General features: G+C 37.2%; 1 protein-coding gene across 2 annotated transcripts; it reads left to right on the forward strand.

Moving 5' to 3' along the window:
- Positions 1-783: 783 nt before the first annotated feature.
- SLC38A2 (solute carrier family 38 member 2) lies at positions 784-15,663 on the forward strand. 2 transcript variants are annotated; one of them, XM_087723541.1, is made up of 17 exons: positions 784-1,073; positions 1,294-1,355; positions 2,335-2,563; positions 3,012-3,093; positions 3,196-3,311; positions 8,147-8,220; positions 8,306-8,398; positions 8,569-8,650; positions 9,425-9,513; positions 10,873-10,931; positions 11,082-11,240; positions 12,114-12,193; positions 12,304-12,404; positions 12,981-13,105; positions 13,287-13,431; positions 13,535-13,632; positions 14,342-15,663. In XM_087723541.1, the coding sequence occupies exons 3-17, from the start codon at positions 2,445-2,447 to the stop codon at positions 14,420-14,422; spliced, it is 1,503 nt and encodes a 500-aa protein (XP_087579667.1). In that variant the 5' UTR covers positions 784-1,073; positions 1,294-1,355; positions 2,335-2,444; the 3' UTR covers positions 14,423-15,663. The 2 variants fall into 2 exon arrangements, with proteins under 2 accessions (XP_087579667.1, XP_087579668.1); XM_087723542.1 differs by lacking the exons at positions 784-1,073; positions 1,294-1,355 and having other exon boundaries at positions 2,563-2,667.
- Positions 15,664-16,044: the final 381 nt, after the last annotated feature.

The following is a 16,044-nucleotide window of genomic DNA, read 5'->3' on the forward strand; positions in this document are numbered from 1 at the left end:
CTTCCTCTGGAAGCCCGAAAATCAGCTGGCCGGTGCATGCATGCCATAGGTTCGCCATCGCAGCCCTACTGCATTTTGCATTAACTCTCTAGTCAATTTTTCACATCAACTAAACTGCAGAATTCAAGATGTTATCAATATTAACTCCCTTTGTTCTTGCTGCTTTTATTTGATGTGTGATCTGAAATCTTAATCTGGATGTTGTCAATTGATGTAGCATAAAAATGATTTTTATCCTACAGTACAAATTAGTTATTTATAGAGTGTGTTTGAGAATGTTGACTTCTGGCAACTGCCTGCAGTTTTCTTGGCAAGATTTGGCAATGTTGACTTTTGGCGACAAGTTCCTGCAAGATTTCAAAAATGGTTTGCCATTGCCTGCTTCCTAGGACTGAGTGAGAGTAACTGGCCTAAAATCACCTAGTTGGCTTCATGCTCAAGACAAGACTGGGTCTCATGTTTTTAGCCTCATGCTGCACTGCCACACCAATCTGGCTGTTTTATCATTAAGCAACCTCAACTGAAGAGTTTATAATATTTAGAAGACATTCCCAGAATTTAGCGTGCATAACTTGCTGGCAGGCATATTATATGACATCATTTCCCTGGAATTTTTCCAAGTTAAAGTATTATTTAATTTGTCTCTTCCCTGCACTGTCATTATCAGTGAGAATTTCAAGTGTGCCAGGGCCACACACGTTCTTGGAAGCAGTTATACAATCTCAGTTGTGACTGTTGAAACAGGGGAGTTGGCTAAGATAAATAAATAAATAAATAAATCTCATCCCTACTTTTGCTGAGCTACTTTGAATAGTTTCTGAATAAAAGGCGTAGGGTCAGCTTGAGAGATCTTCTCCTGTTGGACCAGGACCGGAAGGTTCCTGGAAGTCGCATTGGGTGTTTGGGGAAGAGGGGTGGAGCCACGCAGCCCAATGTTGGTACACACTGTAAAATCTCTGCTTGCTGCCGCTGTGAATCCTCCTCTCCCCTTGCTCTCTCGCTGATGTCGCCCCATGCTTCTCTCAAAAGCGGAGGTATCAGCCTGCGTCCTCTAGAACCGAGCGTGTTGTTCTGTGAGTGGCTTCTCCTCACTCTCATACACCCAGCGCTTCTCTCCTGAGCGTGTGGGGGCTTTGTCTGTTTTCACCAGAAATAACCTAACTTACTTTTTTCTGTTCACTTGACATATTACAATTCTGTTTTTTAATATTACATTTAATTTTATTACTAATTGTTTTTCGTACCTGTCCTTTGGACTGTCGGTATCTAAGGATTTTTTGCTTCTGTTTAAAGAGAGAAATCGACCGAAGAAAGAAGCTCCGGACGTTTGCAAGTATTAAGCTTTGTAGATTGAAGTAAAATATTCAATTTTGGGTTTGGGGGAGAGGCTCAAAGAAGATATCAACAGCTGTCTGAGTGGGTTAACTGCGTTTGCTAGTGATATAACTAGCTGTGGACTGATTTTTTAAACGTAAGAATGTGTGAGGCTTAAGCTGTGAGCATGATAGAGAAGGAGCATTTGGGGGGAAGGAGAATCCATCAGCCTTACTGTGTCACAGCAGGGCATCCAGGATCTCCCTCCCTCTGCTTTTTCAAACCCTCTCCACAAAAGACGGCGCTGGGGATGCAGTCTTGTGACTGATTTGCATTGTTGTCTACATTTTCCGAAGCAGAATTCCCGGGAAAGAAGAATTCCCAAGGAGGAGAAATAAATAGTTGGAAATGCTCTGGAAAGTCCAAGAGATGCTTCGGGCAGTAGTCAGTTAACATTAGAAAGGGACCGTGACAATCGGTTACTTAGATTGCATCATGTGAAGTTCCGGGCAAAAAGAGGATGGATGGGTGGAGTTCCTTCACTTCCAAATCTGATTACGCAATCATGTCATGAGTGACTGAGTGTGTGTGAGAGAGAGAGTGTGTGTGAGTGTGTTGTTAAGCTTCCCTGATCTTAATCTACCTGTGGGGGATGTTTCTCAATCTCTGGATGGATGGAAACGGGAAAGATGTGGCTTTTTGCTTATTTGCTTGGCTGGGCAGAGAAGCCTTCTTTTGCCCTGGCACTCTGGCTGCTCACCGTAGATCTTTTGTTCTCCCCAGCCACCCCATCTTTCCAGACAACGTGTGCTCCCAGTGTTCTAGCTGGAGATATCTTTGTTCTCCTCCCAGTACTTTTCCTTCCCTCACCCCTCTTCACTTATCCCGCCCTTCTCTGCTGGTAGTTTTCCACTTGCCTGGCTGAATCAGCTGCGGTGAGCAGCAGCTTCGAAGCAGCATCTCACGTGACCAGCTTCAGAAGATTACTGCAGTATTGACGTTTTCCCCTTACCTTCGCAGACAAGGCAGGATCCGCGGCTGCCAAGGACAAAAGATCACGAGGACCCCAGGCTCAAATAATTATTTGGCCTGATTGACCTGCTCCCTAAGAAGACACCCTGGATCCTAGCATGACCAAAGCTGAAATGGGCAAGCTGAACAGCACCCGAGAGGAGGACAGCAGCAGCTACAGCTCCAACAGCAACGACTTCAGCTATCACTACCCCACAAAATCAGCTGCAATGAAGAGGTCAGGGAGATTTCTCTGCCTTACACTGAACCATAGTACAACATCCTCTTCAAATACCTGTCCCATCTGATTGAACTTGGGAAAATAGAATAGATGATTGAAAGGTAGGTAGGTGAGTAGGTGGATAGGTAGATAGGTAGGTAGGTAGATAGGTAGGTAGGTAGGTAGGTAGATGATAGATAGATAGATAGATAGATAGATAGATAGATAGATGATTGATTGATTGATTGATAGATCAATAGATCAATTGATTGATTGATTGATTGATCTATTTTTGGAATTCCCCCACTAAAGGAAAATATTTAAAAATGACAATATCACAAGCCAGGAAAAAGAAGAAAATGTTGCACATTGTGGAAACATTTATTCAGATTTTAACTCAGTTAAAAATAAGTGGAATTTTACAATACTGTAGTATTTAAAGTTCTTCCTTCCCTTCCTTTCACAGCCATTATGTAGATATGGATCCAGAAAACCAAAACTTTTTACTTGAATCCAACCAAGGGAAGAAGAAATATGAAACTGAATATGTAAGCACATATCAATAGTGTTTTTATAAAGTAAATCAATTTTATTATAAAACCTCTCACAAGTAAAAGCAAATTGTGAACTTTCACCACTCTTATTTACAGCATCCAGGTACAACTTCCTTTGGAATGTCAGTATTTAACCTCAGCAATGCTATTGTGGGCAGTGGCATCCTTGGACTTTCTTATGCCATGGCAAACACAGGAATTGCTCTCTTTGTGTAAGTATTAGAATGCAATGAAATCACAATATGTAATTGTTTTAGGAAAATATTTGTAGGTGTTTGCTTCAAATCTAAAACGCAATTCTACTAAAGTAACTGAACACAAGCCATTTTAATCCCATTGACATTGCTAGAGGCAAGAACAAATGAACATTTATCTAGAAATATTCTTGAATTCACAGTAAATTGTTTTAAATGGCAAGTCTATGAGATTAGACTGCAAATTATTTTGAACAGAAAAAAATCAGCTCAACTAATAATTTAGAGACCCAGTAATTTCAGAATACAGCTCATATTTAGCTTTACATTTCTCCTATTGCAGCCAGTAGGATTTTAAACATTTAGATTTGAATAGCTCATAGATCTTCTTTCTTTTTTGTGGGCAATGGAAGTTAAACAGATTTTGAAATTTTTGAATTTATACACTATAAAAATGAAATTATACTCACTTTTAGTGTTTTAGTTATAATTGGTTAAGTTGCCTTTTATTTTGTTTGAATGCTGTGTCTTTCCTCAAAAATGATGTTTACATTAATATAAATATCACTGATAGTTTTCTCAAATAGTGGGGAGAATACTTCAATTTATCCATTATAATTTCTGGATTATAGTGTTCTACAACTTAACTGGCTGGTGACTTTGGGCCAATTATTCTCTCTCAGCCCAACCCCCCCTCACAGGGTTGTTATTATTGGAAAATAATAGGAAGGAGGAGAATTAGGTATGCTCAGCATCTTGAGTTATTTATAAAAATTGGAAACAAACTAGATTTGGATACTATTTGCCATCCTACATTTTGCCTATCGCATCATAAAGCATTTGTCAATTTTTTCCTTGATAATTTCTCATGTAAAAATATCATATACTGTAGAGTTTGCTGTGGGTTCTGCTTTAAATAAGAAAAGGGCATCTGTCATATTACAGAGACCAACAGATCCTGAGTAGAATTTAGCTATGTAGTCGTTGGTGTGAAAAGCAAGGAGATACATACAGATGTATTTCTGTTAGAAGGCTGTTTTAAGTCTGAAAAGTTAAAGGACTGCATATTTAGCAAGGCAAATATAGTGGAATGTATGTGTTCGTTATTAATAGAAACCAAAGAAATATGGAAATAACATAATAAATAGTTGTATTTTAATGTGCCATTTCATGCTTCATAAAAGTTTTGCAGTGGTTACAATGTAATCAGCATAATGTATGCTAGTGGGATTCTCTGAGGGGCAGGGTTTGACAAAAAGCACATTTTAGTCAGAGGAAATACACATATTCAAACACATGCACAAATACAGAGTTTATCACTACATTTTATATCAATGTTAACTATGCTAGAATAAACAATGAGTTCAGTGCGGCTTGCAGACAGATATAAAAATGTAACCTAACATTATGGTTTTTTTCTTAAATTGTTTATCTTTTCTATTGGAAATTAATTTATCTAAAATATATTGTAAAGCAAGGACTAAAATTTTTAAAAAGTAAATACCATTTTATTTCTTCTTTGAATAAATAAGCATTTCAGACTAGAAACAACTGAGTAGACAATGTTGATCAGCTTATAAAATAACTCCTATCTGAATCTGAAACGGCTTAAATCTTGACAGATATATTTTCTAACCAATTTATATATATTCCCACACACAAACAAGTGCTCTGGGCAGTATACAACAGAGCAAAAAACCGTTAATAAAGACATTAAAAATTTAAAACCAAGCTAAAATAAAGAATAATAGACAAAAAACTATTAAAAGTAGCAGAGCTACCTTACTAGTTCAGCATCTCCTAGAATCCCCAGGCCTGCAGGCATAAACTGGTCTTAAGGGACCTCCAGAAGCCCAATTGTTAGGTGCTGCTTCATTTAATAATCAGGAAAGAAAACCACGCAACTCCATTTGTTTGAAATTAAGTGTACTTTTACTAAGTACAAATGATAAGTAGCGAAGCAAAGCTAATTGGGCGTGAAAGCAATGAATATCATGTATAGGTCAATCCCCTCCCCTTGGCACCCCAGGCCATAGTCCAAGTATAATTCACCCAAATGTCAGGTGGGAGATATCTTCAAAAAACATCATCAGGGTGGAATGCTGGACAGTTAACCTTGGCGGAAAACTCCCTTCCTTCACATGCGCAATGAGATGGTCAGGACAGCTTCTAGAATATTCCTCCAGCACATAATGATTCCCCTCCCAAATACCATGCCCCCCCTCCCCGTTTCCATGGCAGCCGAAGCAGCAGCAAGGCAGAGGCTGACATCCGGCCCTCCTCCAGAAAAGGGCAGTCAGACCTGCAGAAATGAAAGAACACAAACAAACAGAGAGACAACACGACACAGAAGAAAGATATGGGAAGGGGGAAAAAAGGAAAATTTGTAGACCACCCAAGAATCAGGGCTTGTCAGGGTAGGCAGAGTAGAACTTGCGGAGCAGACGAGGAGCTCGAACATGGGACTTGTCAACCCATTCAGTGTGAGATGGGGGAAAATGCTTCCAAGCCACAAGGTATTGGATACGGTTCCTTCACTTACGAGAGTCCAAAATCTCACGGACCTCAAAATGCTGCTCACCCTCTATTAAAAGTGGGGTGGGTGGAGGTGGAAGAGGAGCCCTCAACGAAGAAGTAAGTTCAGGCTTCAGGAGATTAACATGAAAAACAGGATAAACTCGGCTGAGGTGCTTAGGTAATTGGAGGCGGACGGAGACAGGGTTGATGATCTTGATAATTGGAAATGGGCCAACATATTTGGGGCCCAACTTCTTCGACTTCTGAGTCGTTTGAAGGAACTTAGTGGATAAATAAACCCAATCGCCAACTTTATAGTCATGGGGCTTAGTCCGTTTTCTATCAGCATGTTTCTTATGAGAGCGGTGTGCAGCATCTAGAGCCCGGAGTGTCAAAGGCCATACTTCCTGAAGGCGGTCACTCCACTCGGATAGTGAAGACACTTGCGGCTGCTCACGAGGAATCTCTGGGATGGGCACAAAATCCTGCCCGTATACCACACGAAAAGGGGTAAAGCCAGTGCTACTGTGCACGGAATTGTTGTAAGCCACTTCAGCATGAGGCAATAATTCCACCCAATCATCTTGCTGGTAGTTGATGAAACAACGTAGATATTGTTCCAGCACAGAATTAGTCCTCTCGCAAGCCCCATTAGAGTGAGGATGGTGGAAAGAGCTTAACCCCTGGGCAGAGCCAATCCGTTTCAGGAATTCCTTCCAGAATATGGAGGTGAATTGAACACCCCTATCCGAAATGATGCGGTCGGGTACCCCATGTAAGCGATATATATGTGAGATGAACATCTTAGCGAGAGATTTAGCGGAAGGGATCTTGGAGCAAGGAATGAAATGAACTTGCTTGGAGAATAAGTCAGTAACAACCCAGATTACTGTGTTCCCTTGACTTTCTGGAAGTTCAACAATGAAATCCATAGAGATCTCCTTCCACGGGGCTTCTGGGTGACCTACCGCCTGGAGCAAACACTGGGGTTTTCCCGGAGGACATTTCACTGCAGCACAAATGGGACAACTAGCTACATAAGTCTCAATGTCTTTCTTCAATGAAGGCCACCAAAATTGCCTCTTAATGAGATGCAGGGTCTTGACGAAACCAAAGTGTCCAGCCATGCGAGAGTCATGAGCCCGTTGGAGTACAATGGTCCTAATGGGCAAAGGGATGTATAATTTTGCTCCAATCCAAGCCAATCTATCTTTTATAGTGCATTCATCCATGTGTTGTTGGAACCAGTCATCCTTTGCAAGGGCCTCCTTTAGGTCAGAGATTGTGACCTCCAATTTAGAAGTTTGTTTGACTTCTAGTGACAACAGGAGCAGCCAGGCTTTTTGTGGGAATGACAGGTTAGACAACACTGAGCTTGGAACAGTGGAACTGTGGAAGTCTGGACAAAGCATCAGCCATAAAATCCCCCCCCCCCCGGAATGTATTTCAAAGTAAAATTGAATCTATTGAAATGTTGAGCCCAGCGCATCTGTTTGGAAGAAAGTTTTCTGGGGGTTTTCAACGCCTCCAAATTTTTATGGTCAGTCCACACTTCAAAAGGGTGTTTGGTGCCCTCTAGAAAATGGAATCTCAGGGAGAAGATTTCCATGGCAGAAAAGACTCACGCCAAGGGCCTGCAAAATGTAGCTCCATAGGTAACTGAACCTATAACATGCCCTTTTTGCATGGTAGATGGGAACATAAAATTGAAAAAAATAGTCCCCCAGACAACTCAGTGCCATGCTATGAAGGGCTTCAAAGGTTAATACCAGCACCTTCCATTGGACCCAGAAACACACTGGTAAACAATGCAGCTCAAAAACTGGAGGTGTGACATGTGTTCTACCAGAAACAAACTTAACTGCTTGCACCATTACACTTATCATCTACTAAAGTTTCCAGATAGTCTTCAGGAGCAGCCCGATATACAATTTATGGCAGTAATCTAGCAGAGACTACCTGAGCATGAATTACCATGAGTAGATCCTCTGATCTAGAAATAATTTCTGCTAGATTTAAGTTTTTAAAAGTGGCAGTTGGGCTCTTTTTAATCCTTCTTAGACTGTCCCTTGTCCCCTGAGCACAGTAAATATTCCTAATATATTCACTGCATTTAAATTTATATTTAATTTCATTATTTACTTTGGGAACGATGTGACCATGTTAAATTTATTCATTTTTCAAAGCCATTATAGCAAGAAAGAATTTAAGGGTGTTCAGATAGTTCTAATTTAATTCACTGGCAGAAATATGTATATAAATTTATATGATCTTGATACTTTTTATTTATATATTCAATTTCAAAACAAAACATTGCATTTGTATTTGCTTTTTAGAATTCTCTTAGTCTTCGTGTCAATATTTTCTCTATATTCCGTTCATCTTCTTTTGAAGACTTCCAATGAAGGAGGTAAGGACCGTAACTATTTGTCAATCATAGATTCAACCCCTTTTCTCTTTCTAAATTGCATTATTCCAAATCTCTGTTCCTATAGGATCTTTATTATATGAACAATTGGGAATGAAAGCATTTGGCATGCCTGGAAAACTTGCAGCATCTGGATCAATTACAATGCAGAACATTGGAGGTAAGATCCTTCTTAGACACCTTAAAAGCAGTCATCTTCTTATTCCAAAAACTATATTTTTCAGAAAACATGCTTTCATTAATAAATTCAATCATATCATTAGGAACTGTATTTTATTATTTTTTTAATATATTATCATTGTAATTATCTACAATATTATTCACTTGCAGCTATGTCAAGCTACCTCTACATCGTGAAATATGAGTTACCATTGGTCATTAAAGCATTTTTGAACATTGAAGAGCATTCAGGGTAAGTCCTAGAACTGCTTGGTGGAAATTGTTTTCATGGGAACATGCAAAGGGACATGAATATTTGAGGACTTCTGTTGAAACAGATTAAGTTCTTAAACAAAGGTAACTAAAGTAGTAAATTCTAGTTATGCTTTCCTGACTCTGGAGAGGTCTGTTTGAAAGTCTAGTGGTTAAGGCTAGAAAACAGGAGGCCATGAGTTCAAGTCCTTTCTTGGCCATGAAAGACAGCTGTGTAACTCTGGGCCAAGTCATTCTCTCTCAGCCCAAGCCATCTCACAGGGTTGTTGTTGTGGAGAAAATAAGAAGAGGAAGATGTATTGAATATGGTTGTCTCCTTGAATTATTTCTAAAAATAGTAAAAGGTGGGGTACAAATAAATAAATAAATACAAATAATCAGATATGGAAAACCATGTGCAGAAGAGACTCCAGAATGGAATCATTGTGCTTCCTGCATTATAATCTAAATCAATCCTCAAAATATAAAATCTTCACTTGAAGTTCCCAATGTTCTGTTAATATGTCCCTATAGTTTTATTGGCAGCAAGAAGAAAGGAATTAATTAATCATTTCCTTCTGACAACTCTTTATGACTTCCTGGTCTAGGTTAGAGCCCTTGAGTTCCGTAGAAGTTTCTCATTCAAGTATTAAGCAATACGTTTTCAAAACCAGTCTAGGTTGGCCAAAGACATCTAGCTTTAGATGATTTTTAAATTGTCAAATCAGATTACCATGCAAGGATTTCACTATGTACATTCTCCTTTTCCTTCTAGAGAATGGTATTGGTATACTAATGGCGATTATTTGGTTATATTAGTATCCTTGGTGCTCATTCTTCCTTTATCATTGTTAAAATCTTTAGGTAAGTGGTTGTTAATGTTGATATTAATGTGGAATAAACAAGAAAAAACAATGGTTAACTTACTTACTCTTGAGAAACGTATATGTGGGTGAAGAAGCAACAGTGAGAACTGGACACGGAACCATTGATTGGTTCAAAATCAAAATCAATTCAAAATCAGGAAAGGAGTCCAGCAAGGCTATATATTGTCACCCTGCTTATTTAACTTATATGCAGAGCACATCATGAGAAAGACAGGTCTAGATGAATCAAAAGTTGGAATTAATATTGCTGGGAGAAATATCAACAATTCAGATATGCAGATGACACCACTCTAATGGCAGAAAGTGAAGAGGAACTAAAGAGCCTCTTGATGCAGATGAAGAAGGAGAGTGCAAAAGTTGGCTTGAAACTCAACGTTAAGAAAACTAAGATCATGACATCCGGCCCTCTCAATTCCTGACAAATAGATGGGGAAGAAATGGAGGTAGTGACAGATTTTATTTTTCTGGGCTCCAAGATCACTGCAGATGGGGACTGCAGCCAAGAAATTAAAAGATGTTTACTACAGGGGAGGAAAGCTATGGCAATTCTAGACAGCATACTAAAAAGCAGAGACATCACCCTGCCAACAAAAGTGTGTATAGTCAAGGTTATGGTTTTTCCAGTTGCAATGTATGGCTGTGAAAGTTGGACCATAAGAAAGGCTCAGCGCCAAAGAATTGAGACCTTTGAACTATGGTGCTGGAGAAGACTCCTGCGAATCCGTGGACTGCAAAGCGATCAAACCGGTCAGTCCTAGAGGAGATCAACCCTGACTTCCCTTTAGAAGGCCAGATCCTGAAGATGAAACTCAAATACTTCACCATCTAATGAGAAGGAAGGAATCACTGGAGAAGAGCCTCATGCTGGGAAAGATGGAGGGCAAAAGAAGAAGGGGACGACAGAGAATGAGGTGGCTGGATGGAGTCACTGAAGCAGTAGGTGTGAGCTTAAATGGACTCCAGAGGATGGTAGAGGACAGGAAGGCCTGGAGGAATGTTGTCCCTGAGGTCACAATGGCTTAATTTGGAATATATTGTCTGAACTTAAATGGGCTACAGTATATTCTTAATGGATATATGCCAGTTAACTTGCTAAATTAGACTATTTATCATTTGGAATAATTTGAACTAATCATGTATTAGAAAGAAAATACTGATTACAGTATTTGATTAAAAGTGTACTGGGTGATTTGTAAATGGATATTAAATTAAAATATTTCTGATAACAATTCCTACTGTCTACTGAACAAGATGGCATAATAGTTCCAAATACTGAACATGTTATTTTTCAAATGTACTGCATGCTTTAAATTAAAACATTCCTTTACCATTGTAGGTTATCTAGGCTACACCAGTGGATTTTCCTTATTGTGCATGGTCTTCTTCCTTATTGTGGTATGTTTCGTTGTTTATTTATCTATATTTTTAAATGTTCAGAATATTAATTCAAATGCTATCACAGAAACTTGTAGTCATATCTTGTAATTATAATTAGAATGACAACAGATTTATCATGTGAAATTAACTGTGGTCATCCTTTGTTAGGTCATTTGCAAGAAATTTCAAATTCCTTGTGGAGCAGAACATGATCTAATTAATGCAACTCTGAACATTACCATGGAGCAATTGTTGATTGCAAATGAAACAAATATTAATGGAACGTATGATTCCTGTGTAACAAAATATTTTATCTTCAACTCAAAGGTAATAATTAAACTAAGTAAGTATGATTGTGACTTCTTCAAAGTCTAACTAGTCGTGAAACTTCCTGTTCACCTTATAAAAGCTATTATAGCAATACTAAGATCGGTATCTTGCTTATTGACCTTGAATTAAATTGAACATAAGTATGGGTAAGGGAACAATTTCATCTTTACCCAGTTGTTTGACCAGACAGAATACTTCAAGAATAAGCTAATAATGATACCACACTTATACCAGTGTGGTATAATCAGGTATCATCTCATACAGCTGGAGTTTTCTTTCCCTAACAATTCCATATATCACCCATTATTTAACTCCTTGGAATTAGTTTGCAAATATGGAAGAATGTTACACAAACAGTATATTCTACTAGCCAACACTTTTGAATAAAACCCAACATGAGCACTCATACGCATTTAGTAAAACCTTTAAAATTCCATCTCACTGCTAAATAATTCCATGCTATGCATAAAATGCAGTTCCATCTGTACAATTATATATTTTTTTAAATGAATAGAGTGATTGATAACCTGCTTGGTGACTTAAATAAAAGTAGATGTGACTAACAATTGCGTGCTAACAAATACTTTTCTAGTATTTAGTATATTTGAGTAGGTTTAAAAATTCCAATTGCCTTCAGGCTATTTACTTTTCTTCCACCTAATCTTTTTCATATGGGAAAGTTGATAAATAGAAAGGGCAATTATAGATAATAGTTTGAACTGTTCATAAAAACTGTTCATAAAAAAGGAATATGAATGAAAAAATGTAAAACATGCTGGTTAGAATTATTGCTCTAGGTTTTCAAGAAACTATCTGAGTGTCTTTTAAGTTAATATAGAAATAATCATACATCTATTTTATGTTTTCCAGACTGTCTATGCTGTACCAATCCTGACATTTTCTTTTGTCTGTCATCCTGCTATTCTCCCTATTTATGAAGAACTGAAAGGGTATGCCATGTGTATTGACATCTGTCTTGTGTTTTCAAAGAATTGCATATACATATGGAATGATGTATTTCATAAATATTCATAGCAATTTATTTGTTTTTCTATAATAGCCGAACACGCAGAAGAATGATGAAAGTATCCAATGTTTCATTTTTTGCTATGTTCCTCATGTATCTTTTGGCTGCTCTCTTTGGATACTTGACATTTTATGGTAAAAAAGCAACTCTTCTATTTTAAGTTTTGCATGTTAATTTTTATGTATCTTTGCAGTGTGAACAGGTCAACTTCTACTCAAAGCTGTTATAAGGAGGAAGAGTTAGGAAGTCTGAATCATATTATAGACTGTCAGTAACTTTCATTCGGGCAACAGCTGTTTAATTTAATGGCACTTTGTTTATTCAACAGTATATCACTGCTTGTAGCTTTAGCTTTACAAGCTTTGTAGCTTTTAGCAATACACAATGTGATGTGCAACAATAATAGAAATACCATAATGGTATTGAATGGGAATACTGATAAGCAGTCAAATCTTAGATTGAAATAAAAGTTTCTGGAATTCAGCCAATTCAGAACACTATTTAACAAATAGTGTTTCTATTAGTGTTACAACAAATAGATTGTGGCTACAGCATTGCAATGCATTCTATATTACAGAGCTGTACAGTCACACAATTCCACTTGCAAATCAATGGTAAACTTTTTAAAACATGCACAAGAATCTTGTTTATTATATTATGTGAATATTAAAGTTAACAAATATCCTGCTAAAATACATGTCTCTTTCCAGGAAAGGTGGAAGCTGAATTGCTCCATACTTATTCAGAAGTACTTGGGACTGATAATCTCCTTCTAATTGTGCGCTTAGCAGTCTTGATGGCAGTCATTCTTACTGTTCCAGTTGTGATTTTTCCAGTGAGTAACTTTACTTAATGAGGAGAATATAATGTTAATTTATGTTGAATTTTGGCAATATAAATTCTGTTTTAAAAGAATATTTAAATTGTATTTAAATATTTAAAACATTTTTGGAAGAGCATAAATTTTAATGCGTCTTTAATAACATTAAGTAATTTAATTAATGTGTATTTTACAGATCCGCAGTTCCATCACACAATTACTGTGTGCAGGCAAAGAATTTAGTTGGATGCGTCATTGTATTATTACAGGAGCTATTTTGGTATGCACCAACGTTCTCGTCATTTTTGTTCCCACAATTCGAGACATATTTGGATTCATTGGTGAGGATTGTTTGTTACTTGTTTGAAATACCTATAGTTCTAAAAAAGTTTATATAATGTAATAAAAAATAAGCAGTCTAATTAAACTTTATGATTCATTCAGGTGCCTCTGCTGCCGCCATGCTAATCTTTATACTTCCATCAGCTTTCTACATTAAGCTTGTGAAAAAAGAATCCATGCAATCGGTGCAAAAAATTGGAGTAGGTACTTATAATTGTGTTTACCTAACCAAAGGGAATGTTTTTTTGATATTCATAGAATTATTAGCTACATTCTGACACAGTGTTTGACTATAAAGCTTTCTTAATTGCTATGAATGTCTGCATTAACTGTACTGAGGCCATTTCATTAACTCACCCCCTCCTTTTTTTCTTTAAATGTTCATTTTTATTTCTTTTATTTTACTTTTACATCCCTGTAAGCCACTGAAAACCATTTTGGAAATTAAGTGGCATAACATATCCATATTTAAAAGTCTAACACATTGCAATAGCAATAGCAATAGCAATAGCAGTAGACTTATATACCGCTTCATAGGCCTTTCAGGCCTCTCTAAGCGGTTTACAGAGAGTCAGCATATTGCCCCCAACAATCTGGGTCCTCATTTTACCCACCTCGGAAGGATGGAAGGCTGAGTCAACCCTGAGCCGGTGAGATTTTAACCGCTGACCTGCTGATCTAGCAGTAGCCTGCAGTGCTGCATTTAACCACTGCGCCACCTTGGCCTGAATTTTCTTAGCTTTCCCCAAAAATAAAGGCAGGATGTGTTCAACGTTTTTCATCTTGGTTTTGAATGATGCAGTTTTGAAAATTGCCAAAAAATTTGACTTTTTTGTATAATAGGCTATTTCCTTTCATGACCTTGTTTCTGACAAAATAAATTCAGTATTTTGTATGTTATTTATTTAGGCTCTCCTGTTCCTGCTAAGTGGCATAATTGTGATGATTGGAAGTATGACCTTAATCATTATGGATTGGATCAACAATTAACCTACCTGCTTTATTCATTAGTCTTCATTCTGACATCTTCTGGGAGAAAAAAACTTCTGCCTATGTTTGCAGCTCTGCTTCCTTTGATGCTAGTACTTCTAACTGTAGAACAGATGGATTTTAAAGAAAGAAAAGCAAAAGAAACTATTCTGCACAAGAATAGATACTACTATCAAGTCAGCCAAGTCTTTGGCTGAGTGAAGTGACTTTTTAAAAATTCCATTCCAGGGAATGGACAGCTCACTCTATAAAATTTTATCAAGCCATGCTGGGCTTTGGACATTGTTACTTGGGTTCTTTATTATTTACTTGAATGTGCCTAATGGAAACAATAGATGTGAGAAGTAAATTAGTTTACAGCAAGTTTCTAAACTAGCCATTAAAAGCAAAGGGGAAAAATTATTATTATTTTTATACCGAATAACTATGGATTCAAAAGCACTATTTTGACTTTTAAGAAAACATTTTATAAGTTAAAAATCCAAATAAGGGTAAGAAGAAATCAGTGTATTGTTTAATCAATAACCTCAGTTCAAAATGTTTGCATGTCTACAGAGACATTATTATATTTTTTCATCTCAATAAGCTTATTTTTTAAATCTGTTACAACTAATATTTAATTGGCTATCTTGAAAGAATAGAACTATAAGTAAATTCCATTGTAATTTTAATTATTCTAACAGTAAAACCAACAGTCAAGAAGTTCAATTATAGTATATTGCATTAGTTAGCATAAGGTACTATACTGTGTTTTAAGGAGCCATTTCCTCAAATGTAATTTTTTTGGGGGGGAAACCAGAATTTTTGATATATTAATCTATGGCATTCTGTCCTGGTTATATCCAGGCAACTCTTGAAATTAATGAAAATTGTATAGGAGCATTATTTGGCAAATTGCTGGTCCATTCATAATATATAATGTTGGTACTTTTCTTCTTGAGGTACTCAGTAGTGCAATTACAGAAGGTAAAAATATTTTTATTCTTTTTTAAAAAAATTTGGTCTTACCAAAGCACAGTAAATTGTTATATATGTGATGTTCCTAGCAAAAAAGCTGGCTTTTTAGTATATAAAAATATTGAGGTCATGCTATAATTTACTGGAGATAAAATGTACAGATAGAGTGGTACTTTTCAGACACATGTTTTCATTCATTATTAATATTATATATTATGTTACATAATTGCATCAGTTTGGTACATGTGACAAAATTCTTTTCATAAAATAACTGGATTTCTTAATGCAGTTTTCTAATGATTGACTAAACTGTACACACACACACACACACAAACACACAGCTAAACGAATGGGTCTCAGTATTATTGGGACAGTAAGGTAGCAAACATAGGTCATGTACAGCAGGAGTGGGTTCTGGCAGGCACTACTGTTGATTCATTCGTGTGTTCGTGTGCATGCACAGTGCAATTAAAATTGTTCTGCACATGCACAGAACTGAAAAACAAGATGGCAGCGCCTATGGCATTACCCAAAGAACCAGTTTGGGAACATAGCAGGCCTGGGTCACTGCTGGTTCCAGCGGGCTAAGCCACCAAACCATTACAAGTTAGGCTGAACTTGTACAAACTGGTAGGAACCCACCACTGATGTACAGTAGATGTCCA

The sequence above is a fragment of the Thamnophis sirtalis genome, unplaced genomic scaffold, assembly GCF_051295495.1.
Source record: "Thamnophis sirtalis isolate CommonGarterSnake01/CBP01778 unplaced genomic scaffold, rThaSir2_p1.2 scaffold_9, whole genome shotgun sequence".
Classification (NCBI taxonomy): Eukaryota; Metazoa; Chordata; class Lepidosauria; order Squamata; family Natricidae; genus Thamnophis; species Thamnophis sirtalis.

Coding starts and splice junctions, on each gene's coding strand:
- SLC38A2 (XM_087723541.1), top strand. CDS start 2,445: ATGACCAAAGCTGAAATGGGCAAGCTGAACAGCACCCGAGAGGAGGAC. Junction 8,399..8,568: donor TACAATGCAGAACATTGGAG/GTAAGATCCTTC, acceptor ATTCACTTGCAG/CTATGTCAAGCTACCTCTAC. Junction 12,405..12,980: donor TGGATACTTGACATTTTATG/GTAAAAAAGCAA, acceptor GTCTCTTTCCAG/GAAAGGTGGAAGCTGAATTG.